The sequence below is a fragment of the Corvus kubaryi genome, unplaced genomic scaffold (assembly GCF_017639235.1).
Source record: "Corvus kubaryi isolate FWS band 111438036 unplaced genomic scaffold, C.kubaryi_AGA036_p1.0 37386, whole genome shotgun sequence".
Taxonomy (NCBI): domain Eukaryota; kingdom Metazoa; phylum Chordata; class Aves; order Passeriformes; family Corvidae; genus Corvus; species Corvus kubaryi.
This window is the reverse complement of record NW_024581128.1, coordinates 100,482-128,030: the sequence shown is the minus strand read 5'-3', so window position 1 is coordinate 128,030 and position 27,549 is coordinate 100,482. Positions and strand designations below refer to the sequence as shown.

Genomic DNA, 27,549 nt, shown 5'->3' with positions numbered 1-27,549 from the left:
TCAGAACGTCTCAACTACCAGTTTGCAAGGACACATAGAAATTAGAACTCTTTTAAAACAATAACAAATTATCTTGGCTTTGATGTCACTTCCTTTGAAAAAGCAGGCTTGTCACAAACTATTTTGTTCATTGTTTACTAAAAGAGGAAACCGGGAGCCCTGGATTTATAGCAAAGCATTAAGAGCAGAGAGCAGAAAAACCGGAAACGTTTACCTAAGCCTTCGTTTTGCAAGGCTTTTGGAGCATATCCGTTCCATACTGCTTTGAAGATTTAGCAGGGCAGTTATTGCTTGCTTCAAGCACTCCTTATCCTCTTCATCCTCACTTTTTTCTTCCAATTGCTGTGAACATTGAAAGTCAAAGACAGGAAGTGTTACAAGCATATTGGTACATGCAAATCCAGAAGTTTGACCCAGGAAGAAGAAATCTAACCATTGGCTGATTTTCCATGCTCCTGCTTGTTATAAAAGTTAATGGAAATAACCAGGTGTGTTACTGACACGGGTGAGAGAGACAACTCTCTGCGAAGAGCTTAATCTCAGTAAAATATAGCACAGTCGCTAAGGGCCCCCAGACACAAACACACTCAGACATGCAGTATTTATCTCAACCTGGTTTGATTTACCTTACAGCTCCTTAAAGGAACCCATTTCAGGTGTTAATTCTTAAGAACAACAAGCAAGGAAGATCTCCATACACACCATACTACAGGACAAGATCACATCAGTCTGTATGTGACACATGTAAACACCCCGGAACAGGCAAGCTGGACCCAAAGCTAAGCAAAACTCCTTCATCACATTTATAAACAGAAGATTACAAGGGGCTCTCATCTCACTAATAACAGTTTAATTAATAAATCAGGTTGAAGGGGACCTTAGAGATTATCTCAGCCAACCTCCAGCACAACTGCAGAGCCAACAGAGATCAAGGTGCCCAGAGCCACAGTGAGTTTTGAATCTAAAAACTAAACTAGAACTGGACAAGACGGGTTAACACTAATGTTTTGTGTGTAACTATTGTTACGACAGGTAAATTTTATAAAACAAGATCTGCCATGTTTAAGACTGCTTAAACTGAAGATTTTCATCTCATATCTTCATTTAAGCATTAAAATGTTTCACATGAGTGAAAAAATAGCTGACTACAGCTGTGGCTTAGATGTAAAACTGAAATAACTTATTCAGAACTATTAACAGACAACCATTTTAGACTATTACACACCAAGAATTGGCTCCACACAATTGAAGGATTTGTTTTGGTAGCAGAAATGAAGCAAAGGCCAGAATGAATCAGAATGAGACACCCTTGGAAAAAGTACAGTTGTGCTGTCCAGTGTGAAATGTAAGTATTGCCCTCCAAAATCCAACTGAGTACAACATAGACATGTTTGGTATTTGAATGGGTCAGAGAACAGCATTAATTTTTTCCCTAACCTGAGTTAATCATTCAGTGCAATAGCTGTCAATGCCAAAGACTACTTTATTTGTGTTTTCAGCCATAAGGATGACCACTAAGTTTTTTCTGGGCAGCTTTGGCTCAGGTAGTATCATCTGTCATACTCTCAATCTAAGCAGCATTAGGCGTGAGAGCTTACTCATGTAACAACCACTGAAACAGGTCTAAGAATGCACCACAACAAGCATTACTTCCCAAAAGTTCTTGGTGAGATGACATCATTCCAAGAAGGAACAGACTACCCTCTTCATATTCCTCTACTCTCTAGATTTAGTAGAGGTATCATCTCCCCTTGGCCTTGGTTTTGCAGATCTGGGTTCAGAGAGGATTTCAGAGCAATGAGGCAGGTACAGCACCACTGGCAGAAGTCTTGAAAGAAAGCTTTGAAAAACTACCTCTAAGATTTTGCATCTTTCCTGCACAAGCATTCAGAGAAGGCTCTTTGCCTTGTGTGCTGCCTTTTTGCAAACTTCCATCAAAATAGTCTGTGTGGATTTCCTATAATATCTGGGTTGCTAGTCTTCAACAGTGGAAGAGATTGTTTTAGCCTTGAAAATAAGCCTTATCAAGCCCTACAATATTCTGTACATTCTATTCAGAAACAGACTACTACAGATTAACATTCATTACTGCAAAGCATTCTGCTCTTATGTTACTTTTTACAGAAACCTCTCTCCAATTGCAAAAATGTGGGTGTTCATCACAGAACAGTCCATGTCCCAAAGCAAAATACCTATCTGCATATAGAGAAAGTGGTTAATACTTTCCCATCAGGATCCATTGGGACTAACCCTATTTCCAATGGCAAATAGAAACTAAATCAAAATCCAGTGAGTGTAATTATGCCCCAGGTTTAACATTTGGAAACTGCTGTACAGAAATGTGTGTCTTCTTCTGTGTAACACCAACACAAATGGCAAATCAGGTAGTACTCTGAACTACTATGAAGACACTTCTCTGGACACAGGAATTTGGAAGTTTATATTCCAGCATAGTACTGTATAATTACCAAAAACAGACTTAGAACTCAGTGTAAATTACAACAATGATTTCATCTTACACTGCCCTGGACAGTGTTTGGAAAAGGTGGAAAGTAAAACATCACTGGGAAGCACCCAGAAAGTTTCTCTGCAAATCCCACTCATTCTTCTACAGCTGTGCAGTGCCCCCTAATGAACAAACCAGGGAGATACTAAGCACATGGTGGTGGGGTTTTTGTTGGGTTTGGGGTTATCTGCTTTTGTTTTTTTTTTTTTTTTTTCAGAAAATGCACTACATACTATAAAGAATACTACAGTAGTATGTGAAGAAGTGCAGACTTCTGATTATCAGTAGTATTATAGATATTGCGGTTTTTAACAATCTTATGAGAAAATACTGGCTTATAGTTCACGAGATTCACAATACTACAGGCACAGGACCCTGTTCATTCCAGGAAAACAAACTTGGAAAACAGACTGCTAGGCAAGTCTCTAATAAAAAGAAAGTACTCTACATTCTAGGCCACAAGCTCTGAAGAGATACCAAGAAGTGGAAGACAAGGTATTTTGTTCTACCTGTTGCATAACACAAGGATTAGACATTTATAAATTCCAAAGAGATAGAAAAGAAATCCTTCTCATGCAGTGCACAGTTAGACTATGGTAGTCAGAGAAGCATCTCTCTGGAAATATCATAGAGAACACATATGAGAACATGCAGATACAATCATACCCACAGGTGTCACGATGGATATAAAGTCTGTACTTCAGTGTTTGCATCACAACCTAGACTTGTGTCTTCCTAAAAGATTATTCTGAGTCTAACCACTGAAATTTGTGAACTGCAAGTTCCCCAATTCCTCTGGGAATCAAGACCACAGCTTCAATACAGAGAAGACAGAAGTATTTTGTAATCAAGAATAAAAATCAGCAGGGTTTCTGCTCTGACAAAGGCAGGCAGATCTGCTGGCACTTTGCCATAAAACAATCCTGGCAGATAGGTCAATAGCATAGAGACACCTGAGAGCACACTCTGACTTTTTGTAATTCCTACAAATAATAAAAGACTCAGCCCAAAGCAGCAGTATACTGGGGACAAAAGAAAGTTTTCTCATATCTAGAAACTTTAATTTTTAAAAAGCATCAGGAAATCATTTGGGATAGTAAATGGGGACAACTGCAGGGAACCCCTATGCACTAGCAAACTAAAAAGCACCTCACACTTGAACCTTGAAGGAAACTCCACATGCCATATTCCTGAACATACACACACAGCTTCAATGCACTGAAATTTGAAAAGCCATTTTGTTTTCATATAAATTCAAGACAATCTTGAGCACAGTGCAGTAAAAATATTCATACAGTTCTCTGTTTATTTAGATCTACATTACAGCAAGAGCATTAGTTGCATTGACAGTGGAACAGAACAATGTATTACTGAAGCAATGACAAAAACCTTTTCTCCACTCAAAGTTTAACTATGACTTCTCAGTTTAATTTTAAAATGTTACATAAAATTGCACACATCAAATATCAAACCCCAGATATCAGGTAATTAAGTGACAAAAAGCCTTCAGCATTCTCTCAGAAGTACATTTTAAAAGACATGGAAGATAAAAAGCCCTCATCTTTTATTTCACATTAAGTTTAACTCACAATATAAAAGATGATCAACCCATTGGGAAGCATATTGGACAAGTAAAGCCTTAAAACAGAGGAAAACAAGAAGCATTTCAACTTTTAGTACAAGATTCCTTGTTTTTTCACCTCTTTACTATGTGCCTTAAAATAGATCCTAAACATATGTTGAAAGGTCAACTACATCAAATGTCATCTGAGCCCAAAAATGTAAAAACATTTTGGCTTGAAAAACATGTGAATTTAAGGAACTGCTACTTTGATTGCTCAATGTGAATGCTCTTATTTGGGAAGGAGTGTGTGTGTGAGAGAGAAATGAAAGTAATTCTGTTTCAGAATTCAATTACACTACTCTGAAGTGCCATTTTGCAAATCAGGATGACACTGAGGAAAAGTCAGGAAGACCCATTCAGATACATATACACTACACAAGTCTGTCAGCTGATGTTTCACCAATTCAACAATTCAGTTTACTGTAACAGGTTTCTCATTTGGTCAATTTGCCATTAGCATTCCCATAAAGGGGTACAGCCTGTCAGGAGACCATATTCCAGATTAGGTTTGCTCAAGAGTTACTGCACCCTGCAAAGTGTTTCCCCTGGTGTCTGCTCAGCAGGAAGAGGTACAATTTTGCTCTCAGTTTCTGCAGCTGGGAAGGGATTAATGTGTGTGATCAATGTTAACTTACACACTCAGCATCTCCTTCACCAAGGAAGGGATAGAAAAGCAAATCCTTCTTTCCAAATGCCTTCTTTGATGTTCTCACAAAACTATTTCCTAAACATTCAGACTTTTTGTAGGCCACTAGCAGCCATTTATGCATTTTACATTCAATTACTGGGAATGGCTCTCTTGCCTATAGGAGGCCTTGACTTCTCCAACTACAGAAAACCCATTTGCTCTGTATTTTTCAGAAATATGGGGTTTGGGTTTTTTGCATATGCTGATGTCTCCTTCACAGCAGCATCATTACCTTTCTGCAACAAATGTACAAGTTCACACAGATCCTTCCAGAGCCTTCATGCTCTGAAACTCTCTTCTTTCTTACTGTCACTTTGGTTTGTCTCATCACTATTAGCAGACCTGCAGAATACATTAGAAATTTAAAACTCATAATTTAGTTCATAACATTTAGTTAGATCAGTATTTGAAATATCACAGAATATTTACCTATGTGCTTCCACACTTGTAATTGAGGTCTTCCATTGTCTTCCCCCAAATTTTCCATTAAAGACAATGCAATTTGAAAACATCTTCCCTTCCTCTTTTGTAATTCCAAAGTGAGTTAAAATCCACTTTTTTTGCTTTGGCACAATTCAAGTCTGATCTTTGCCAGAAAATTTTGCAAGGCCGTAAGTAAAACTGGATAACACCTCTATGTTTGGATAGAAACGTATGAATTTTTGAACAGAAACTTATGAATGTTTGAACGCTACATAAGGTAAATTCACAATTTCAGAGATCATTCTGGGAAGCAGGGGTAGAACCCTTTGATTTTAAGAGGAATCCTGGTGACTAAGTAAAAAAACAGCAAGTTAAATGAAGTGAAATGAAACAGACAGTGACAAGAAGAAACCATGAATGGAGTTTTGTTGTTCCACTTGGGTTTGTTATTTCCTTCCTATTTCCATCAGTTTCCACTGAGTATCTCAAAGTATTGACCAAAAACATAAACCTCCACTGTTACAACAGGCACAGAGAAAGCCGGCAGTGGGACTAAATCCACAGCTCCACATCCAGAAGTATTTCCACTGAAAAAATCAAGCATATGGAAGTCTCAACCATAGCACTACCTCTCTCCAAGGATCTGCCTTTTGTACAGAAGGTGACAGGACAAGAGGACAGGGAAATAAACTATTGTTTTTAAAAGACTATGCAGCAATACAAGTGTATCAGAGACTAATCATGACTGCCACAGACACAAAAACTAGGAGTTGGAAATCCCAGCTAAAATAAGCTTCTTAACATTCAATCCTCGATGGATTGTGTCAAAACTTTTATTTAGTGGGGGAAAAAAGGATCAAAATTTGTGCAAGCTCCTGTAACAGCCATTCATTTTCATGACAGCTTGGCCTTGGGTGTTCAGCACAAGCTGCTGGCTATGGAAGCTAAAGAGCTCTCTACCATCATTAACAGCAGCCACTGAAAAGTGAGAACAGATCAGTTACAATACAGCTCCTCTAATTCCCACAGGACTATGGAGTGTTTGCCACGCGGGTGTTTCTAGAAAATTGATTGGGGAACAGGACTTTGGCACCCTACAGCTGAGTCTAAGTGAAGTCTAGGTCTGGAGTTCAGGATGTGCTTCATTTGACTTCCCAAAGAAGTCTGGCCCTGTGACATCGAAGTACAGCATTTGTTGTTACAGGTCCAGCAGCAGATTGATTGACACAGCTCAAGTGCCACTGAGGACTGTACGGCAAAGGGTCACAAGGAATATTTTATGCTCACTTTTGTTAGATTTTATCCAGTTTTTGCAGAAAAGCAATTTTAGAGGAATAATAGAAAAAAAATATTCTCAGAGGTACCTATTTAGAAAGGAAAGGACATTATTAGAAATTACTAGAAAATTTCCTGGAAAGAGACATCTGCTTCTCAAAAGCCCACATACATCCTGTGTATAAGGAAAAAAACCCTATAAAGCAAAACATGAAGCCCCATTACAACTCCACAGCAGATGACATAAATCACTGGCAAACTAAGTAATACTCATGTGCATAGATTCATCTGATACAAACACACAGGAAATACATCAAAGAGTGCCACAGCTAGAAAGAAAATTAAGGACCAATTAGTTCAATTAACAATAACCAAGTTTCTGGGAAAACTGCACACACACACACACACAAATGTGTGAAAAAGTTTTATTTTCCCCTATCAGCTTCTTCCTTTTGGCTGATGAACACAGCTGACTCAAGGCATAAACCCACTAGCACTTAAAGGAGAAAAGAAACAGAAATATTGTCAATGAAACCCCATGAGCAAGAAATAAATACAGAACCTCATTTAACCTGGCTGTACCAACTCCAGCTTCTACACAGGACACAACTTCTGAACCTTTACAACATTCCAGCTGTAATGCAAGTCGTCTTAGCTTAACAATATGAAGTTTCTTTGTCATATTCTAGGAAACTTCTTCTTAGACTTCAGACCAAATTTTACATCACCCCAGCTTTTCCTCCCAAGAAACACCCAAATACACTTTGTAGTCCTTATCACACACTAGCAACAGTTTGGTCAAGCTACATTTCCTTCAACAGACAGACCTACATCTGTCACAGAGACCTAGAACTGCACATTATCTCCAGTGGATATAAGTCATCCACATCTGCAGTTACATATACAAAGATATGTAAAACAATAATACTGCTTTTTATTTTATTTCCAACTGTATTGTGTATACAAGTTACTGTCTTTGGAATGAAGCACTGAAGAAAATATGATTTCAGAAAGTAAAATCTTTTGCTGACATTAAGTGAATACTTTCTTAAAATAATTCACAGCTGGTTCAAATCCCTGATTTACTGGTTTCAACAGTAATTAAAGGATACTTTGAGAATTGACTAAAGCAACAGAACCTGTTAATCACAGTGCTGATACTGAAGATAAGCAGTCCAGACAGTATTGTGAGACAATGATCTATAATTGCAGATACTGTAAAAGCTTTGCAGACTGACAAAGTTCAACTAATTAAGACTTGGATGCTCCACCCTGGGCTGGGTTACACCACTTACACATGAGATTGCAAACCAAATTCACTCAATTTGTTACAGTCTGGAACACCACCCTGGGTGAAACAAGGCTGAGAATCAAAGTGAAGTCAAAGCCCTAAATAGTTTGGGATGTGCTGTCCAATACAACACATAGCAAGAAACTTAGGGGATAAGTTTAAGATACTCTAGTCCTGAACCAACATTTTACTGCTTTGTGCCTTCTTCAGCAACACGTAACAAATGTAATACCATCAGGTTGGGAAAAGGAGAGGTTATCATCTTGAAAGGCCTTGCCAAACCAGAATTATTATTTTTACCATTAGCATGGTGAAGGAGGAAAACAAATAGGTTTAACTGAGGAGTATTTCTACTTGAGCTGAATTGCCAGTCAGTAAAGCCTGAAAAGTTACCTATCATCTAAGAACATTTGAAAAAAAAGAAATAGAACTTAATACACACTGCTGTGAAATGAAAGCATCCTGAGATTTTTAGAACATTATCAATAGAATTCCAATTAAAATATATCGGCAGAGAGATTATAGGTTACCATTCATAAGTCATGGGACTCAAATCTGTGCTTGGTTTAATAAAATCCCAACCAACCAAAAACCCTATCAAGCTCTCCTGTTTCCCAGAATGCACTGTTTTATCTAAGCAAAGTTTATATATGCCTTGGAGCATTTCTACTTGGAATAAAAAGAATTTTAAAGTAATCTATTTACCCAATGAAAGAGTACCATACATGCATACAAATGTACAGCATTTGAAACAGTGCCCAATTCAATTCAAAGGTCTTGAAAACATCTTTCTTCAATTAATAAAGGCCATAGTTATGTTTCTATGATTTAGAAAAGTTCATTTATTACCTGAACATCTGCAGGAAAGTGCAGTTTCACATAAGGCTGCTATTTTAAATAGTTACTATATAAAAGTTTGGGGACTTTCAGGTTGGTTGAAGGAAAACACAGGTCTTAGTCCTATGCTAATTACTCAAAAATGTAACAGCAAGAAGCTTCAGCTAAAAATAGAATATGCATTTGTGCATTCCTGGTGCCCTGTCCAACTTCAGGAGGGCTTTAGTTTCTAAATGGGATAACCTTTGGTAAATAGAAATTTACTTTTTTTTTTGTAGTCTGCATAGTTAGAAGGTAACTGAACTGCATTTTAAAGAATTACTTCAAAAAATGCAACATTATACAACACAGCTCAGAGATAAATGCTAACCTCCCTATCCTTAAGTATATCTATATCCAAGAGAAACCAGATGTTTTTTCCACATGCCACTTTGCCAACATTATATCTCTTCATAACAAGAGATCCAATTTCATAGCATTTTTAACTTGATTTATTCATAGACATGCCTGCAATCACTAAATCAGGCCTCTTACCATCTAAGAGATTTCAATACAACCTTGTATCAGAGGAACTGTCAGCATGATATGGCTAAATAATTGCACCAATATCCTTCTGTGCCAGATAAAAATCAAGCTGGAATCTGTTCAAAGATTCCAGATATAAGGAAGAAAATGTTACTGCTAGCAAAGACTACTTGAGGCACGGATTCATTTGCTGAGTGCACACTGATGTACACATTGACAGCTGAAGATGCTGCCACGAGAAATAATATCCCTCTTCATGTGCACCTATTATCCATCACTGCCTATTTTGTGTACATAATATGTGTGTGCTGACAGACCACAGTGACAGGTGTCCAACTAAAATGTGACATGAGCACCATGGTGGGAAGAAAACCCGGGAGGTTATTACTACATGCAGAATAAAATCCAGCCCAATAGCAGACTGACACAGGGTAGAGGGGATCTGTGTCTCTGTGTGTGCGTGTGTGTGTAGAGCATGCACGTTAAAAGAAGAATTTTTCATAAAGCAGAGGTCACAAGTTGCAAAATGACTGATAAACTTGTGGAGTGGGGCTTATCTTAGACTCCAGTTTGCCCTAGAAAAGGTGAACACGAGCTGCTCTCCATTCCATAGGCACACATGGTTTCCTTTCCCCCCTAAAACTGCTAGGGGCAAGAAGCAAGGCAGGATGCCTGGGTGTCAGACAGCATTAATCCTTCATGCTTTGTCCATTAGGTAATACAGTGCCACGTTCACATGGAAGTATGCAAAGCCTTCAGTACTGCATTTTGAGACTGTGATAACAGCATGAGCAGAGAAACCTTATGTCTGTGCAGGTCTTTATCGTACAAAATGCAAACAAGCTGTGCCAAACCTCCCTTCCAGTGGACCGTCATGAAAGGAAATGCTTAATATTTTAAAGATGTCTGAAGTCAGACCAAACCCATGAGACAAACAGACCAAGCACACATCCCAAAATTTTTCAAGAAGCATGTTATATAAGACAAGCTATGGGCCAAAGGTGTACATGTAGATCTAAGTCAGTAAAAACGGAGATGAAACTGTAGACACTTAGGCTCAAAGATGAGCTACTGGCTTATCTAAAGACAGCCAACCAAACATTCAAGGAAACACACACAGTTTTCTTAAAAATTGTTATGGTTTTTGGTTTTCTTTTTTTTATTTCTGATCCAAATTTCCAAATATCCAATTTGTAAGTAGCTGTTTGGAACACTGCCTCATGAATTTCCATGAAGCCCAAAAGAAGATTCTACTGCAAAGTTTTCCTCAAAATGCTTTACACTCCTTAAAGATCATTATTGAATACTGATAAGTGCCCCAGAAAAACATTCTGCAGCTATTATGTTTATATGTGTATGTTACTGTTGCCCTATCAATGCAAGGTCTAATTACAAATTGCCCAAGTACAAATATTAACCAAGCCTTCCCTTTGAAGGAAAGATATCACCTTTACAACCTCATGGGACATGCACTGCAAGAACCCTGAAGCTTTTATTAAAATGAAATGAAGTCTGAAGGGGAATCTTGCTGTGATTTCAAATTTATAAAGTAACAGCTTGAGAAAGGCTTGGACATTTTCTACAATACAGCCATGTGCCATCATCTCCTAGCACTGTTGAAACAACCATACCAAAAATATGAGTGTGTAGATCTCTATTGCTTTCTAGATTGACAGATTACTCAACAGAAATCATTATCAGCTGATATTCAGTTAATTACAGCATGCACCTGCAGAGCACATAGCCTGCTTTTCTTTCAACATAGCAGTTTTATTATTCACATTCTAGTAAGTGATTTTACACCTAACTGAGCACACAAAGCTCTGATACCTAACACTGAGAATTATGAAAAAGCCCAAACCAAAACCAAACACATCAGATTGACACAATATTCTTACTTTTAGCAGTTCAAAATAATGAAGACAGTGGTAAACAGGGGCAAGGAGCAGCCGGGGTAGAACATACTGAACAGCTTCTTTAAAGCCTTCACCTATTGACTAGAAACAAAATAAGTTTCAGTCTTAAAACAATACATGTACTGAAGCAACAATACAATGTAATTAAAATAATAGTATCAACAGTATGTCTTATTTAAAGGCAAGTTACCTGTAAATAAAATGCTGCTCCTGGCTTTGATAATTGACTTAGAAAATGATCATGAAACCCAGGTCGCAAAATATCTTGTGCATATGATTCGTATGGATCAAATGCTAGTTCCTAAAAAGAGATACAGAATAATTTTACAATCACAGAATCATAGAATGGCTTGGGTTGGAAGGGACCTCAAAGATCTTGTAGTTCCAACTCCCCTGCCATGGGCAGGAATGCCATCAGTTCACAAAACTGATTTAACAGCTAAATTTCCACATTTCTCAAAAGAAAATATATATCCTATGCAGGAGAGACTCTTCTGCTTCTACTTTTTCCAAAACAGCTATAGAGAAGAATCAATATGTTCATGTGCACAGACTCGCAGATTAAATCAGTCTAAAAGACATCTCTGGAAGTCTGGTCCAACTCTTTGCTCAAAGCAGTGCCTACCTCAGGGCCAAAGACAGATCCATCATCCAAGCTGGCTGAGGATGCTTAGGGTCTCATCCTGTTGAGTTCTAACTCCAAGAACAGAGGCACCAAAACTTCTCCCTGGGCAGCCTATCCCAATGCTCAATTGTTCTCATTGCAAATTCCGCCCCCATCTCCCGGTATCTGATCAGGATTAACCTTTTTACAATCCTCGTGTTCTCTCACTCATCTCACAGTCCTCAACTGAGAAGAGTCTGCCTCAGCCATCCTCACACCTTCCCTTCAGGTAACTAAAGACAGCAATAAGATCTCCTACTTCAGCCTTCTCAGGAGTCAACAAACCCAGCAGTTTCAACCCTTTTTGTGCATCGTGGGCCTCAACTCCTTAATCATCATGACAACCTTCACTACAAGCCTATCTTGTACCAGAAAGCCCTAAACTGGACACAGTACACCAGATTTGGTCTCAAGTTCTACACAGAATGGCCAGCTACACATTCCCTAATGTAACCCAGGAGGCAGTTAACCTTCACATCCGATTCCCAAGGATCTCCCAGCCCTGGCAAGCAGTGCTGCTCCTCAGCCAGGCAGCTGAGACAGTGCATTGGGTTGTTTGCTCCCAGGTGCAGAATTCCATGTTTGCCTTTACTCAACTCTAGGAGGTTCTCATAGGTCCATTTCTCCAGCCTGTGAGGTTCCACAAGAAGTAGTTCTGTCCTCCTGTGTGTCCCCCCATAATTTGGCAGCACCTACCAACTAGATGAAGCAGACCTCCTTCCACACCATCAATACAGACATTAAACAGTACCAAACCCTGAGGAATGCCACTAACCGTTGGCCTCCAGGTGCCCTTTGTACTGCTGATAACAGTCCTTCCAAAGCCTGACAGTTCAGCCAACTGCCCATGTTGTACAACTCAACCAGCTAGGCTGCATCTCACCAGGATGGCTGTACCCACACTACGACACTGCGCTGAAGGCCCTGCTTAGTTCAGATAAGAGATATTAACTGCTCCTCCCTTAGTCCACGGACACAGCCATCTCTCTGAAAGCAGCCAAGTTGGTCAGGTATAGTTTGTCCTTTGGAAACCTGTGCTGGCTTCTGCCAACCACCTTCTGGTCCTTCACATGGCTGGATGCAAAGTCCAGAAAGATTTACTAATCTTCTCAGGGACTGAGGAGAGGTTGACCAGCTTCTAGTTTTACAGGAACCTCCTCATCAGTGTTGTTGAGTTTTTTCACCTCTGCTCTCTAAACAGCCACCCTAAAAGCTGAGATTTAGAGACTAAAAGGTAAGAGCACGCTCAAAAACGGACAGTCCCTTTATCACAGGGGGGTTGGAAAGAAGAGATCTCAAACTGAACAAAGGCAGCTGGAACAGAGGTCTAACTGCAAGTATTAAAATACATATGAATAGCAAAAAAAAACCCCAAACAAACCCCCCAATCCCATTCTCTTACCTCTGCCATATCTTCAAAACAGCTGCCTACAAGTGGGTGAGGACTACCTTCATCTGTCATTTCAACAGTGTCCTCTATATGACCCAGTAACTTCACACTAAGTTCATGGATGTCTGATATACGACTAAATATGTTTTCCACATCCTGCAAAGAGCAACAAAACAAGACAAAAGTCAAATGTGCAAAGCTACTCTGTTATGATGTGAAAGTCAAGAACTGCCTTAAACACAACAAGATTTTACAATCATTTTATAATACACTTTTTCTGTGATTTATGTAAGAACATAAAATGTATTTTAAAAGTAATTCACATATATAAATATATAAAATGTACATTATTCAAACATGGCAAAGAACAGTGACAGATCTTAAAAATTACAGGCCTGTAAACGAATGTAAGTAAATGGGAAGGTTTCTCCCACAGTCCTACAAAACCTGCCAGTGCTCTTTTACTATTTCCATTTCAGAACTCAAGAAAAGTGCTTTCTCTACTCCTGATACATGAAACTCAACAACAAGTAAGTTCCAGAAATATCCATCTATATTTATAGATATTGTAGTAGGAGCTTTTTGTGTTTGTGGTTTGTACAATACTTACATGAGATGAAAACAGCTTGGAGTTGGAGGCATATGGCTCTCTAAAAACTCTGATAATGAGATTCAGTTCCCTTATATATTGTCGAACTTCTGCCATAAATGACTTCACTAGATCATAATAGGTTTGCTCCCCTGAGGTGGAGGGTTCTTCATCAGATAAAGTTAGTGCACTTAAATCTTCTACATCTTGATGGAACATATCCATTAATACCTAGACAGCAAAGAGAGGGAAATCCACAAAGTGAGAACCCCTTTTCAAGATTGACCGGTGAGCTCCCAATAAAGAAAACCTATTATTCCCATGAAATCAGACTTAGCAGCAGTAAGATTTATGTATTTTCATTCTGCAATCAGCTGAGCATTACAAAAGCAATATCCATTGCTATGAATTTGCAAGTCATTATTTGCAGTGGCAATTTCTGAAGACTCCCAGTCACTTAGACCAATCCAGGCATCTCTCCAAGAACGTGGTCCTAAAATCAATTACAATTTTAGAAGGTGAAGTACACAAAAACAATTAGCATTTAGCTGTGCTCTATTGCTCTGAATCAGCAGTGCACTATCTAAGTTTCTGAAGACACTATACTATCTGAAATCAAAAGGTGTGTGCATCTTGGCTTTTCAGCTTTAGCTTTATCAGGAAGTCACACATGATCATGCTCAGAACCCTGTGATCTACCTGCAATGAACACTGGCCTGTCCACAGACTGTACATGGCCCAGTTTCTGTCCTTAACTACTGAGCTCTCTTCTTAAAATGAACTCTTGAGGAAGGGCACGAGCTTCAGAAAGCCCTCACATTACACAGACAACAGGAACTCTAAACACTTTGACTACCAGAGGTCCCAATTCATCCCCAAGCAGGTTTTACCAAACACAAGCAATCAATAATTTAAAGTTCTCAACAAAAGTGCATCACTGAACACTTCTTCCAAATGTGGTATGTGAGCCAGGAGTCATTACAATGACTCTCTAAAAGAAGAGCAATGCAGGACATTTTGCATTAAGCCTCACTTCTGAAGCTCTAAGAACAGAAGGTGATCCATGTTTCAGAGTCAGTGACGGTACATGGAACTCAGGTTAAAATGAGAATCCTAACTAATTCTGAGGAATGGGACATTACAGCATCACTACTGTAGGAAATTACAAGGAATAATCCAAGTATTCAAGGAAACCCCCCAAGTTCTAACTTTCCTTCACAGATACAGTTCTAGCACATTGCTAGGAGATTCCATGCTCTATTCACCAGGCTCATGTCTCACCACTAAGGAAGATTGGGCTGAGATGCTAAGGAGATGAGTGTTTTGTTTGACCCACTGAAACACTACTTTTTACACGCAATACAGTCTTAAGTTAGTGGTGCTTCACAGTAATTTTTAGAGTATTCACATGTTGCTGACATTAGGCAGGTGCAACCAAGAAGAAGAGACACTTAAGTATTAATAAGTACAAGCAAGAGCTTTGTAAGCTCAATTAGCTTTCTGGTAGTTTTGTTCCATTACTGGAGCCATATTTTATGACACTAACTTCTTCTTAGAAGGTAGAACATTCCATATACACACCAAGAAAAAGACATTGTCCTCTCAAAATTTAACTACAGCTTTAGCTGTTTGTTAACATGACAAACCAGAGTTGGGCTTACCTTATCAGCACACATTGCTACTTTAATATCTTGTTTTGTAATCTCATAATGTCTTATATTGCGCACATAATTCCCAACCAGTTTTAAGATGTCTGCAGAAATGTACTCTAATACTGCTACTATGTAAACAGACACTTGGTGGTCAATTTTGTAGCCTAGAACTTCCTGAAAAGGAAAAAAAAAAGAAAAAAAAAAAAAGCGTTCCACTGTTACTCAGCTGATGAACCAAGACACTGTCAATTATAACTCAAACCAGTAAACAAGCTCAAGGCCCTACTCAATAAAGATTCAACACATATCCACAGCCTATTTTAGGAATAGAAACACAGGAGTGTGTAGGCCTAGGGAAGAAGCAGTGCCATTGGAGATGCTGCTGTATTAACTGTGGAAGTGCCAAGAGCCAACTAACTGTCCCAAAACCCTCACTTAAACATTTAGGGCTATTTCCACAAGTTTCTTGAGTGTTTTCTCAGTCATGCAAAATGAAACATGAACAATCAAATTTATACATGGCCTTGTATACAAGGTTCTTGGCCTTGTTTGTCCAAAAGAGAATTGACCAATTTTTAACTGAAAAATGAACATATTCCATTGATTGGAACACTTAGAACTACGCAAAAAACACAGATACTCTTAATTCTTCTAGTTCACAGTTCAGGCAGCACACAGAAATTACACAAAACAAAGGGGTTGACCTCTAATTGCATTCTAAAAGCAAGATTCCATCACTGCTTACCTTTAACAAGGGATGGATTTTTTCTACCGGAAGAGATAACGGATTCCTTCGTTTCCTCTTCTCAATAGCAGACTGGGCATCAGCTATTGCCCACTTATCAATAGGATGGGGGAAACTTTTTTGAACACGATCCTTAAGACAAAAAAACATGACCAAAGGGTAAATGCACCATCTGAATGATCTCAGCAATGTAACTATGTTATAAAATTGCCTTCTACTATTTAACAAAGAAATGGTTGCTGATCTTTGTATTTCAACTATAAAAGCTTATACAAAATGTGAAAATGTTATCATTTTGGTACATGCTGCTCACTACATTCAGAAGGATATTTCAGAGTATCATTATCAGAGAACTATATAATGCTCACAATTTAAGAAATGCCAGAATTAAGCTGCCATTGAAGGCACAGTTTGCTTCCCTTGTGCACATGCCTGGTAATTCAGTGTTTAAATACCTGACTACATTTTCTCCTAGCACTTTATTCCCTGCACAGGATGGTCACTGAATGAAATGGTAACAGGCTTCCTGTTTTACCTCTACTGATCAGCACATGGTCTAGCCTGTACACATGCAAAATGCTCTGATGATGACAATGAACATAACAGAAGAAGAAAATCTCCAACAGCACCCACATATTCTAAACCAGTTTCAGTCTACAGGTGGATCAGATATTCCCCCGTTTATTTCCTCCTTCCAGCAGTCAGAGTGCCTGAGGACAGCTGCACACCCCCATGCACTGAACAACTCTCCTGCTGGAACTCACACACAGGTCTATGGAGGTTCAAAAGCTTCACCATTTTTTTGTAGCCCTGGTATTCAGAGATGCCAGAAATTCATTTTCTCACATAACTTCACATTTTATTTTTTCAGACCACAGCTCCCACTGACTGTTTCAGTTGCAAGTGCTCACTTACGTAAATATGGCTCCTGTTTGAGTAACCATGAAATGAGGAAGATGAAGTTAATGACCACTTACAGAGAGCTGGTACAGGAAAAAGTACACAAACAGAAACTTTCTAGCAAAAAAAAAAAAAAAAGAAGACAGAAGACTATTCTGTAAAGGTAATACCCAACTTTTCAAAGTGCAGGCTTTTTTTTTTTCCCCCCTCATAACTCAGCAGAGGTCCTACCAAAAAAAACCTCTGATCCACTAACAACAATTCACACCCCTAAAAGGGTCTAGTCTGTTGACTGAACAATGAAGGTGTCCCAGGGGAAAAATGAATGTGTCTGACCATATAATTAAAGACAGCATCATTGTGCATGAACACCAAGGGGGTAAATGGCAGTTGCTTGATCATCTCTATTTCTTGCATTTCTTCTGTCTTCAGAGCCATAAAACTCATAATACAACACTTTGTGTTGAGTTTTTTGTCAGCGTTGTTTAAAACAGCATTAAACAACCTTCCCCAGACCTCTTGTCTCTTGAGCTGCCAGACCAGAATGATGTTGCAAAACAGGTCAGCCATTAAAGGGGACACTGGAACACCACTGGGGGTGTCAGTGTTCAAAACGGAAGGGGAGGGATGAAATTCATGAATCTTGAGCTCTAAGCCACATTTTTAAGGGTTTTTTGTTAGTGAGGTTTTATTTGCCATTAGTCCACTTTCTTCTGAATGCGAAGAAGTCACTTGGCACAGGCCCTGGCCCCAAGCACTGGAAACCAACAGCCACTCAGCACACAGAGTCTGTAGTTTGGCACCAAAGTCTTTAAATCATGGTTAAGCACAAAGTGCTACCAAGGTATTCGTGGTCCTACAAACTTAAGTGATACACCTTCACTAATTTGTTCATCAGACAGAAAAACTCTTCAGCTCAGCCTCTCTTCTTACACATTAAGCTGCTCTGATGAGCAGTAGAGGTTGTAGATCTTTGAAAAGGCAATGGTAAGAGACCAGGTCTCTGTAAGGAGGAAAGGAGTGTTTCCAAACTCATTCTGAAAAAGTGACTGAACTATTTTTGTTTTAATTTCTGGGACAGCAGGGGGTATATCAGACTAAATTACCATGCTGAGAAAGCAGCACAGAGCTTCAGACTAAGCAGCTGTAGTTTACATACAGTATCAGTGGGGGAAAAAAAGGTCTTTTGAAAGGAACCAGTCAGCTTTATATACAAAATTTACACTCACCATCTATTAAAAAGTAAACCAGCTCAGATACTTTTGCTGTGCACTGAACAACAAATTCAATTGATAGGAAAATGAGCTATTAGGGAACTCATAAATCAGTCAGATTTATGCAGAAGGCTCTGCTACATAAAGATACATTAATTACTGCTTTCCTTTTTGCATTGTGAAATGATTAATATAGAAGCTTTCGTGTAATAGTTCAAATTATTTGTAATAAGATTTGTAGTAAGTGTTCTCTATACCTCTACATCCAGAAAACTTCTTGGTTGAGCTTGACACAACATATTTAACAACTGAAGAATCAACTCCTCCACATACTGCAATGCATCTTCAGTAGAAGAAAGTTTAGGATGGACTTGCACCTGAACCTATAGGAAAGAGAAGAATTCAAGCTTTGAGTTTTGCTCTTCCCCAGAACACACGCTTTACTCGCAAAAAGAAGATGACAAAACCCAAGCCAAACAGCCCAGAAAAATCCCATCCAAAACGTAGCTTTCTTAAGGCCCATCAGAAAAACCTGGGTGAAACACTCACACCTGACAGAAATATAAATCTCAAATGCTTTACGTACTCAAATCACTATAAATTATGTTTAATGTCAAGAAAATGGTTAATTAGTAACTGTGCTTAGTAGTGCAATTAGGAAAACTTTTAAAGCCCTTGAATATACTTATCTCTCCACTAGCTCTTAAATCACTGTTTTTACAAGAGGTTTCAGCAGTGGGGGGTTTTTCCTCCTTTGAAAAGCCATTGTTCACCACAATCTATAATAATGAAATACAGAACATTTTTCACAGAGCACACTACAGAAACAACAACGTTTTCAGCAGCATTTATTGTTTCAAATTATTTAAACCATTCTCAGTTAGCACTCGTAAGATTGGCTTAGAAGTTTGTTTCCATTGTGTTTTTTTAAAATATGTCAGCCTCTGTAGTAAAAAAACCACTTCAAAAAAGGCCACAGTGTTGTCCTGGCATTAAGAGGCAGCTGAGAGGTTTTGAAAATTCGGTCCCCATATGTTTACTTGTATGTCATAAGTGTGTCTAATTTCTTACTGGTGCAAATTCAACAAGGAACGATCCCCCTTGCTCCTCCCATTTTTTTTTTTCCAGACTGTCGCTTAACTTCTGCAACCTCAAGTATACTTTTCCTTTGCACTTCTGTAGTTCACAAAATAGCACAGTTTTAACCATCCTAAATTTCAGGTACACAAAGCTCAGTGCTTCAGAACTTAAACAGTTTAATCTCAGTCCTACACCGATGGCAAATATTATGCCAGAGCAAGCGGACTGCTGACTTTCGCAATGCATCTGTCAAGCCCCAATTTCATCATTTTACTGTTCCCCTGCACACAACTCAAAATGCCTCCAGTTCTCTCAATCACTAACACGAGAGCCTAACAACTCTGAAGCAAACCCCAACAATCTGCCTCATCCAAATGTTAAACCCATGTCTATATGCAAATAATGCTGCCATAATTATTTAATTTCACACCTGAGTTTTAATTCCTGTTTGCAGTTATAGCAAGAACTGAATGTTATGAAGTTCAAACACACAACAGCCTCAAACAGAAATCCACCTGCCTGCTAAGGCACTCATTAGTCTGAAAGCTTCATGTCTGGGCATAGTCCTGGTGCTCACTTAACTGCTGCTGAGATTCAAATACGCTGGATCACGCGTTTGGCTTCTTGCAGATTGCACACCCTTATTCAGCAGGTCTTAAAAAACACCTCCAGAAGTCACTGCTTCTTAAACTTAAAAGCAGTCTGGCAAAAATAGAACAGAAGAACTTCTCTCCATTTGACTAGCTAACACAAATATTTTGATTATGCCAACAGTTTCACTTTTCCCAAGAACTTCGCTATGCACAGCTACAGAGTGTATTTGTGGAGCTACACAAATAACAGCATGCCAGGCAGTCCCAAACATTATTTACAATTCAAACACTGACATCTGAAATACTGTACCAGCTTGGAACACCTGAACACCAGAAATTACAGACTTGCCAAAGTGTTCTCTTAAAGAGCAGAGCTGATCTGAGCCGTCTGGAAGATGCTGCCTTTCATGTTTGGTTTTTTTAGAGTAGAACTGAACAAATTTGTGTTACAGTCTCCCTATATCATACTCCAGCACTCTGTATTTCAAGAAGTGTTAGATTACCAAGTCAATTCAACAGTAAAAATACAGAGCATGATGAACTGGAGTGATGAAGAGCAGCTCTATTTTCTCCTTTACTTAGAAAACAGACCAGACTTTAATAACCTCATTACAACTCCTTTGGTCTGTAACACAGAGCCTATAGGAATAAGAACAAACAAACAAAAATACCACATCAGGCCATAACCTGAAACATTATCCACAGTCAGCCAAAACAGAGTCAACAATGATAACCTACTCTGAGTTCAGGAGATAAAGGTTTCAGACATTTTCCCTAAGCACTTCTCTTTGGGACAGTGACGCCATCCTTCTCAAAGGCCACTGCTGAGCTCCACTTTAACAGAACATCCACCTTGGCAGAAGAAAACATCATGAGGTGCCACTGGCTTGCCAGCACAGCTTATCTATATTAGGTAGATGGTAAATAACCTTCATTGCTACGTGACACTTAGTGTCAGTCAGGGTTCAAAGTCATACAAGTGAACAAAAGAAAACAACCAGACTAACAAGGAAAAGTACAGCACAGTTCGGCGCACAATTGTCAGAGAAATGTGTAATTTCAGTATCTGCACTTCTCTAGTACCCAAAGGCTCAGACTGAGAATGACAGAGTGTTACTTGAGGGTACTCAGTTCAAGTCCCAAGTTCATTATCTGAGACATGATGCAAGGCTGGGTAAGATGCAAGATTTAGTAAGAGAAGACAAGAAATGGGAACATCTGTTAGCATAAACCGTCACATGATCAGTTTCAAAAAAAAAAAAGAGAAGATCAAATTACCAGGGGCTTTCCATCTTTCTCATAAAGTCATCTCAGATTTTAAATTAAAAAATGTGGGCCACCCTGCCTTACCACCCTTGAAAAAGGGGAGTATGGCTTGAATCCCACCAGATCCTTCAATACTACTTAGGAATACACACGATAAAAACAGACTAACAACTTCTGAAGTGTTGTGATGTTTAGATCAGATTCTTATCTAAACATTTAACCTCTCCCATAAATAATGACAGAACCATTCCCTTCCCTCCTACACACACAATAAAATGTCTATCTTATGATAAGAGAAATTACTAAAAAAGCAGCTTAAAAACTTTTAAAAGAAGCTCAGATTCTTCAAAATACCCCAACCAATTCTAATGGGCAAATGCAATCTACATCAGCTACAAATCTCTGCCACCATGGCTGTTTCCACTCAACTCATGTATTCACTTTTTTGAATATCCAATCTTCTCAATCTTTGCTAATTCTCAGAAGAGAAATGACCAGGGTTTTCTTTATTTAAAGATAAGCAGAGCCAGCATTTCTTGAACAGCTTTTCAGGATCTGCTTAAGAACACGAGCAGAGACAAATAGTGCCTGCTTGAAAAAAAAAAGACTTGTAACACTTAAAGAAAATCCTACAATATGAACACTTGGCTTTTTTTTTCCCCCCTGCCTATTTGTCCTCTTCCCTTAAAATGCACAAAAGCAAAGAATTTCTGTCAGGAACAGCAAGAGCTTAAAAATTAGGCAGCCATAAATCTAAACTGGCAGAAAAAGTCACTGACACCAACAACAAAGAAGAAAGTGCTTAATGTATAATACAAAGATAAATATGGCTGATCTTATTTTATAACCCATAGCAGCTTATTTTACATAAAGTCTTCTCAAACCATTTTTTTCCCCAAACTCTACATAATAAATTAGAATATAAACATTCCCACAAGCCTCATGGGAAGCAGTAGGAACTTAGACCAAACCCTGAGAAACGTTTCATTTAAAGGACAGCAGATCAAACAGCTTCAGGTTACACAGAAAGCTTGGTCTCCAGCAGGTCCAGCACAACTCATAGGCTGGTCACAAGATGACCCCAACTCCAGTCTAGACTGACACTCAGCAGCTTGTTCTGCATTAGAAAGAGGTGTTTGATAATAGATAAGAAAGGAAGACACAGTGAATTTAACAATCTGATTGATACTAAACCTCACATCCTCAGCAACAGTTTTCAGTTACCTCTTCCTCAGTGGCCATGAGAAAAAGCCTAACAGGTTGCTTACAAGCTGAAAAATTTCAATTCAGGATGAAAAAACCTGGCTCCAGACACTTCTTAAAGCAACTTCACGTTACATAAACACCAGCTTTATGTTCCTAAAGCATCATTAACAATCAACACAATCAGGTTCACAGTTGTTCTCTTAAGTACAGAACACACCAGACAAATCCTGAGGCTTTGAGAGAACAATAACTGACCTGAGTCCATCAGGAGCAACAGAAGCTCCAGCAGCTTCAGAAGACAGTATAACAAAGGAAACAGTATAACAAAAGGAAACGAATCTAAAGGAATTCTAAAGGAAACAATTCTAAAGCTATGTAACAAACTGAAATAAAAATGAAGCATCAACTGCGAGTTACAGATAGACTACCCCTGTACCAGGATTCTGGCAAGAACTCACAGTATGATCCAAAAAACAGCTCCTGCTAAAGAACAACTGTGCTTCACTGCTGAGCACGGGCTGTGCTGCCAGTCTGCCCCGGTGGCAGCTGAAGGGCTTGTAAAAAAGGGTCTAAAGGGAAAAAAGCATCGTATTTACCACATCATATTGATCATGGAAGGAGTTTTGTAATGATACAACAGGCCAAGCCACCCTCCAAAGCACTATCAGAGAGAATAAAACTTGACTGACTGTAAGTAGTTTTCTAAACCGAAAATTTTCTAAACCTTTGCAGTTTATTCAGTGGATTATTAGTAGAAATTATTTGGCAACAGAGGAGATCATTCGGTGAGAATTTTCTTCAATTCAGCACCTTCAAAAGTCTTCACTAATGCTGTAACTCTTATTTTTACTCAACATATCTTTTCTTTATTTTCCCTCAGTAACTAAAAAAACACTGACAAGCTTATCACTAAACACTCCAGGACAAACACCTTGTTATACCTTGCATGGATGAGCATTCTTATAGTCAGCACTCCTTAAAAAGCTTTTTCTTCTATCCTTGTACATCTCTGCTGATATTTGGTAACCCTGACCATGTTTTGTTACCTTGATCAATTAAAAATACAGTAAATTAAATCAAATACAAATGTCCTGGATGCACACTTCAGCAACAATTCACCAAGGAGGCAGGAGTCGGATTTTTGGTAACATTCTGCTGATGTCTCAGAATGGCAGCAGTACCACACTGCTCCACTGAGCAGGTGAAAAAAATCATGCAGTGAAGACTTGAACTGCTGAACTGGGATGTTCTTAGCTTTATCCTCCACAGCCATCAGAGGAACTGAAGACCCAAAGTGATCAGAAATTAAGAAAGCTCTACATCTTGTATGAAGCAATGCTAAGAGTAAGAAGTGACATTCCAAGTAGCAAGAAGCAACTGGTTTGTCATCACTTGGAAGTGCCAGGTAACTAAAAATCAGGTAGAAATATCTTTGTCAGCAACAGCTTCCTGAGAACTCTGTAGTCACTGAAGCAGCTTTTCCCATGTCTTTTGCTCCACAAAAGGTCTGGATGACTGACTAGACAACACATGGAGTTCCTGGAAGCACACTGTCTGGAACAGTTTCCTTAACTGATGAAGCAAATCCCTTCAGTTGCCAAGCCACACCAGTCCAATCATTCTGACAACAAATTCCAGCAGTACCCCGGGTTAATTGCTCAACTGATTCAAAACAACTTGAGGTATGCAAACAGCAGGACATTCTTTTTTCTCCATCATCAAAGGGTTTAAGGTATCCATCAGTAAGGATGACATGCTTCCTTCCTACTGCAAAAACCAATGGATCAGGGAACAAGAGCATCATACATGTGCAGAGAAATTCTGACTCCAAGAACAAGTTACGCCAACGAGATAAGTCATAAGGAATGATGTTCAAGAAAAACTATCCAAAAGGTTATGACCAGAATAAAGTGTAGAAATTCACTAGCAGAGGAACACCAGTGCTGGAAGTGGCATCACTTGGCAGGTGTCCCTTCTGAGTCTGTTTTCCAAGGTGCATTAAAAGCTGTGTACCTCCATCTCTGGGTATCCGAGACCTCTGGTGTTTCACATGTCTTGAATCCTTCATCTTCAGCCCCAGCATCTCACCTTCTGTCCATCCTTGCAACTACAATTTCAGACACCTGTTGTTATTCTTTCTTCCTTTTCTTGTACCTCATCACCATGATTACTGCCTTTAGCCAGCAAACAAAGATCTCTGCAACACTCCTCTTTTGCAGCTTCAAAATAACTGTGACCAGGCAGAGAAGAATCTCAGTTGACATCATTTTCTTCCTAATTGAGTGCACTGGAGCCTGTCTTGACAGCATCTGAAGAAGAATCAGAAGAAAAGGGATTGCATTATGATCTCAGTGGTACAAGAGCTGCTTTTTGCAAATGCAGCTGTTCAAAGCAAATACAGCTCTACTGCTAAGGTTCGTGTCTAATGAAACACAAGGCATGGTCTCCTAAGAATTGCCTAATGTAGGAAGAGATTTATTCTTACTCTATATTCTTGGGATTGCTGCTTGATAAAAAAAAGAATCAAAATAATTCACTGGAAAAAGAAAACTATTTGCAATGATTCAACAACACCTACTTTTTAAGAAAGCAATCCCAAGGCTGTAGTTTGAGCTCTGCATTAGAAGCCAACTCACAGTTACAAAAGGGCAATGGCATTTTAATGATTCAGTCCACGTGTGGCAGCCTTCCCCAAGAGCTGCAAACACTCCATCCTGGTATATGTGCTTCTACAATGTTAACTGAAATGCCACTCTCCTCACTGGACCTATTAATTCAACACAGGTCTCCACAAACTATTAAGTCTAATTCCAGCTGTGCAGGAAATCATCACAATTCTGCCTCTACATCCACCTGGTTTCAGGTTGCATTCAGCTGCTGTCACTATCTGAGAATGAGTGTCAGCATCTGGTCAGCTAAGGGAGAAGTGAAGGAAAGGTTCTCCTCTAGCAACAATAGGATGTACGTGAGCTTCCAAAAATGTGACTCCTACTGAGACAGCAATGCTCTGGCAATTCAGCAAAGTCACAAGGCACCAGTTTCCCTCCAGGACAGTCCTGCCCTTTGACCCAACCGGGATGTGCTGCCACCCTCTCCACTTTATCAGTCCCACGTGCTGGCCTGTGGGTACAGCTCGGGTCTTGGTGAGCTACCCAAGGGGTCACTGACTGCAGTGCTGCACCTGCCTTGTGAACCATGACAGACAATTATCAAGGCAAGTGCAGTGTGCTGTTCATGGGTTAACCCACCACCCGTGACAGGTTTCATTACTTTAGGGGCCTTTATCAGGGCAAAACACCCTACCCAAAACTATTTGTACCTCTATCAAGTTAGGAAAATACATTATATGGTTTCTCTATTATTGAAGAAGCCAATAAGATAGTAATTTAACAATTTCATCTGCCATTTAGTTTTCCTGTAACTCAAGTATTTGGCTCTTCAGTAAAGCTGGTGACAATTTGGACAGATTCTTTACTTCCATCTTTACAGAAACAGCAGTAGTAAGCAGCAACAGTCTGAGAGAAGGTAGGAAACAGGTGGTGATCTCATGAAAAGCTGAGGTCAAAAGAGTCAAAATCTGCCAGACAGTTACAAGTTTCAGTGTGAAGCCTTCAGAACTAACTCCCCTTGACTCCTGTCAACCCTCTACCCACAATGAGAAACAGAGCAGAGGACATCAAAACCAGGACAACCATACCTTGCAGGGCCAGTTCGTCATCTTTGGTAGCTTGTCCTCATTGGCCTTCTCTGTTGACCTCAGATTCCAGAATTCCTTTTCCCACTGCAGTATTCATCCAACTCCTTCAGGAAGCATCTTTAATGCAGGGTGACTTCACGAATGGCTTGTCCACTGGGAAGAAATCTGGCATGTCAGATGTCACAAGTTATTCCGAAGTTTTAAGGCTTGCTTGCTTTGAATCCTCACTCTCTGTACTCCAGTCGTCAGCACTGAGACTTCTTCCAAATCTGACAAACATTTGCTCCATCATGGAATAAACCATCCTCCAAAGGAAAAAGCTCTCTGTGGTTGGGACCTTGGGTAGCTCCAGCTTCCAAGCAGGCTTCAGGTGGATGGGTGTCCAAGTGCTTACAAGCACCACAAGTGAGTCGTGTGGTTAGTGAAGTTTCAAGGAAGCAACTATCCAGGGATAAGACATTAACAGCACGTGCTACGGATGAGACAAGCAAAAGACTTCCAAGAACCGGACAAAGTCACACAGTGCTGGAGACCTCAAAGAGCATCCCCAGAGAAGAGAGGCAATACATTGCAAGAGGAAATTAGGAAGAAATACTGCAACGTGTACAACTGCAGCACCTGAGACCTCTCAACCAGCCCTAGGAAGGAGCCTTTCACGAAGGCGTTGCAGTTAATCACGGTAACTAGACAGTAACTCAGAAAGTGTTGCTGTGCAGGACTAAACCGCGTGAAGTTCTGCAATCTGAAGCCAGTTCAAGTAACAGTGTCAGAAAACTTGTTTCTTACGCATTCTATTTTCTGGGCTCAGGCTGAAAAAGTGGAAGAGGAGCCCTCACTATTTTGTCCTCTCTTCCGAATAAATTCTTTCCACGCCACAGGCACAAGCCTCACCATCCTGAGGGAGCAAGACTTGCTAGTTTGTCCTGATTAAGCTTTCTCAGCAAAAAGGTATTTAAACTAAGAGAAGGTTAACGAAAAGCCATTAGACACGAACACTAATTAACCAAAATTCTCGCAGGAGTTGCTCATAACAATCCCCCCCCTATTCCCAGTCGTGTCACCAAGGAAGACCAGCAGAAACCCGCAGCAGCACCACCCGCTTCCCTCCAGGCCGAGGGGGGACAGCACCCGCGTGTCCATCACACTGTTTTTATGTACACGGCTCCGTCTGTCAGAGCATCGCCCCAGCGCGGCTGCCGGGCCCCTCCGCGCCGGGGCACCCACAGAAGCAGCCGCCTGCCCTGCGGGACGGCGCCGACCGACCCCCGGCAGGCAGCCCCGCAGCCGCTTTCGGAGCGCGGGGAGCCCTGTGCGGCCCCGTGGCCCGCCCGATCCCGCGGCCGGGCCCCCGGGGTGCGGGCACCCGGCCGCCCCTCACCTTCTTGAGGGCGGGCACCAGCAGCCCCCGCCACTTGGGCGCGTTCTCCTCGCTGAAGAACTCGTAGAGCAGCGGCTGCGCCTGCATGGT

General features: G+C 39.9%; 1 protein-coding gene across 3 annotated transcripts in view; it reads right to left on the bottom strand.

Annotated features, from left to right (window-relative positions):
* The window catches only part of SOS1 (SOS Ras/Rac guanine nucleotide exchange factor 1), a 43,677-nt gene extending 16,131 nt beyond the window's left edge, over positions 1 to 27,546 (bottom strand). Inside the window, exons 1-10 of one of the 3 annotated variants that reach the window (XM_042036649.1) lie at positions 26,082 to 26,515; positions 24,398 to 24,693; positions 18,497 to 18,622; positions 16,126 to 16,257; positions 15,390 to 15,554; positions 13,750 to 13,959; positions 13,152 to 13,295; positions 11,276 to 11,386; positions 11,068 to 11,166; positions 215 to 342 (exon numbers count right to left, since the gene is read on the bottom strand). In XM_042036649.1, coding sequence (XP_041892583.1) covers positions 215 to 342; positions 11,068 to 11,166; positions 11,276 to 11,386; positions 13,152 to 13,295; positions 13,750 to 13,959; positions 15,390 to 15,554; positions 16,126 to 16,257; positions 18,497 to 18,622; positions 24,398 to 24,403 — 1,121 coding nt within the window. In that variant the 5' untranslated portion in view covers positions 24,404 to 24,693; positions 26,082 to 26,515. Of the gene's footprint in view, positions 1 to 214; positions 343 to 11,067; positions 11,167 to 11,275; positions 11,387 to 13,151; positions 13,296 to 13,749; positions 13,960 to 15,389; positions 15,555 to 16,125; positions 16,258 to 18,496; positions 18,623 to 23,325; positions 23,425 to 24,397; positions 24,694 to 26,081; positions 26,516 to 27,459 lie in introns of those variants that run through there. The other 2 variants (XM_042036647.1, XM_042036648.1) reach the window with 2 other exon arrangements.
* Between the last annotated feature and the right edge of the window lie 3 nt (positions 27,547 to 27,549).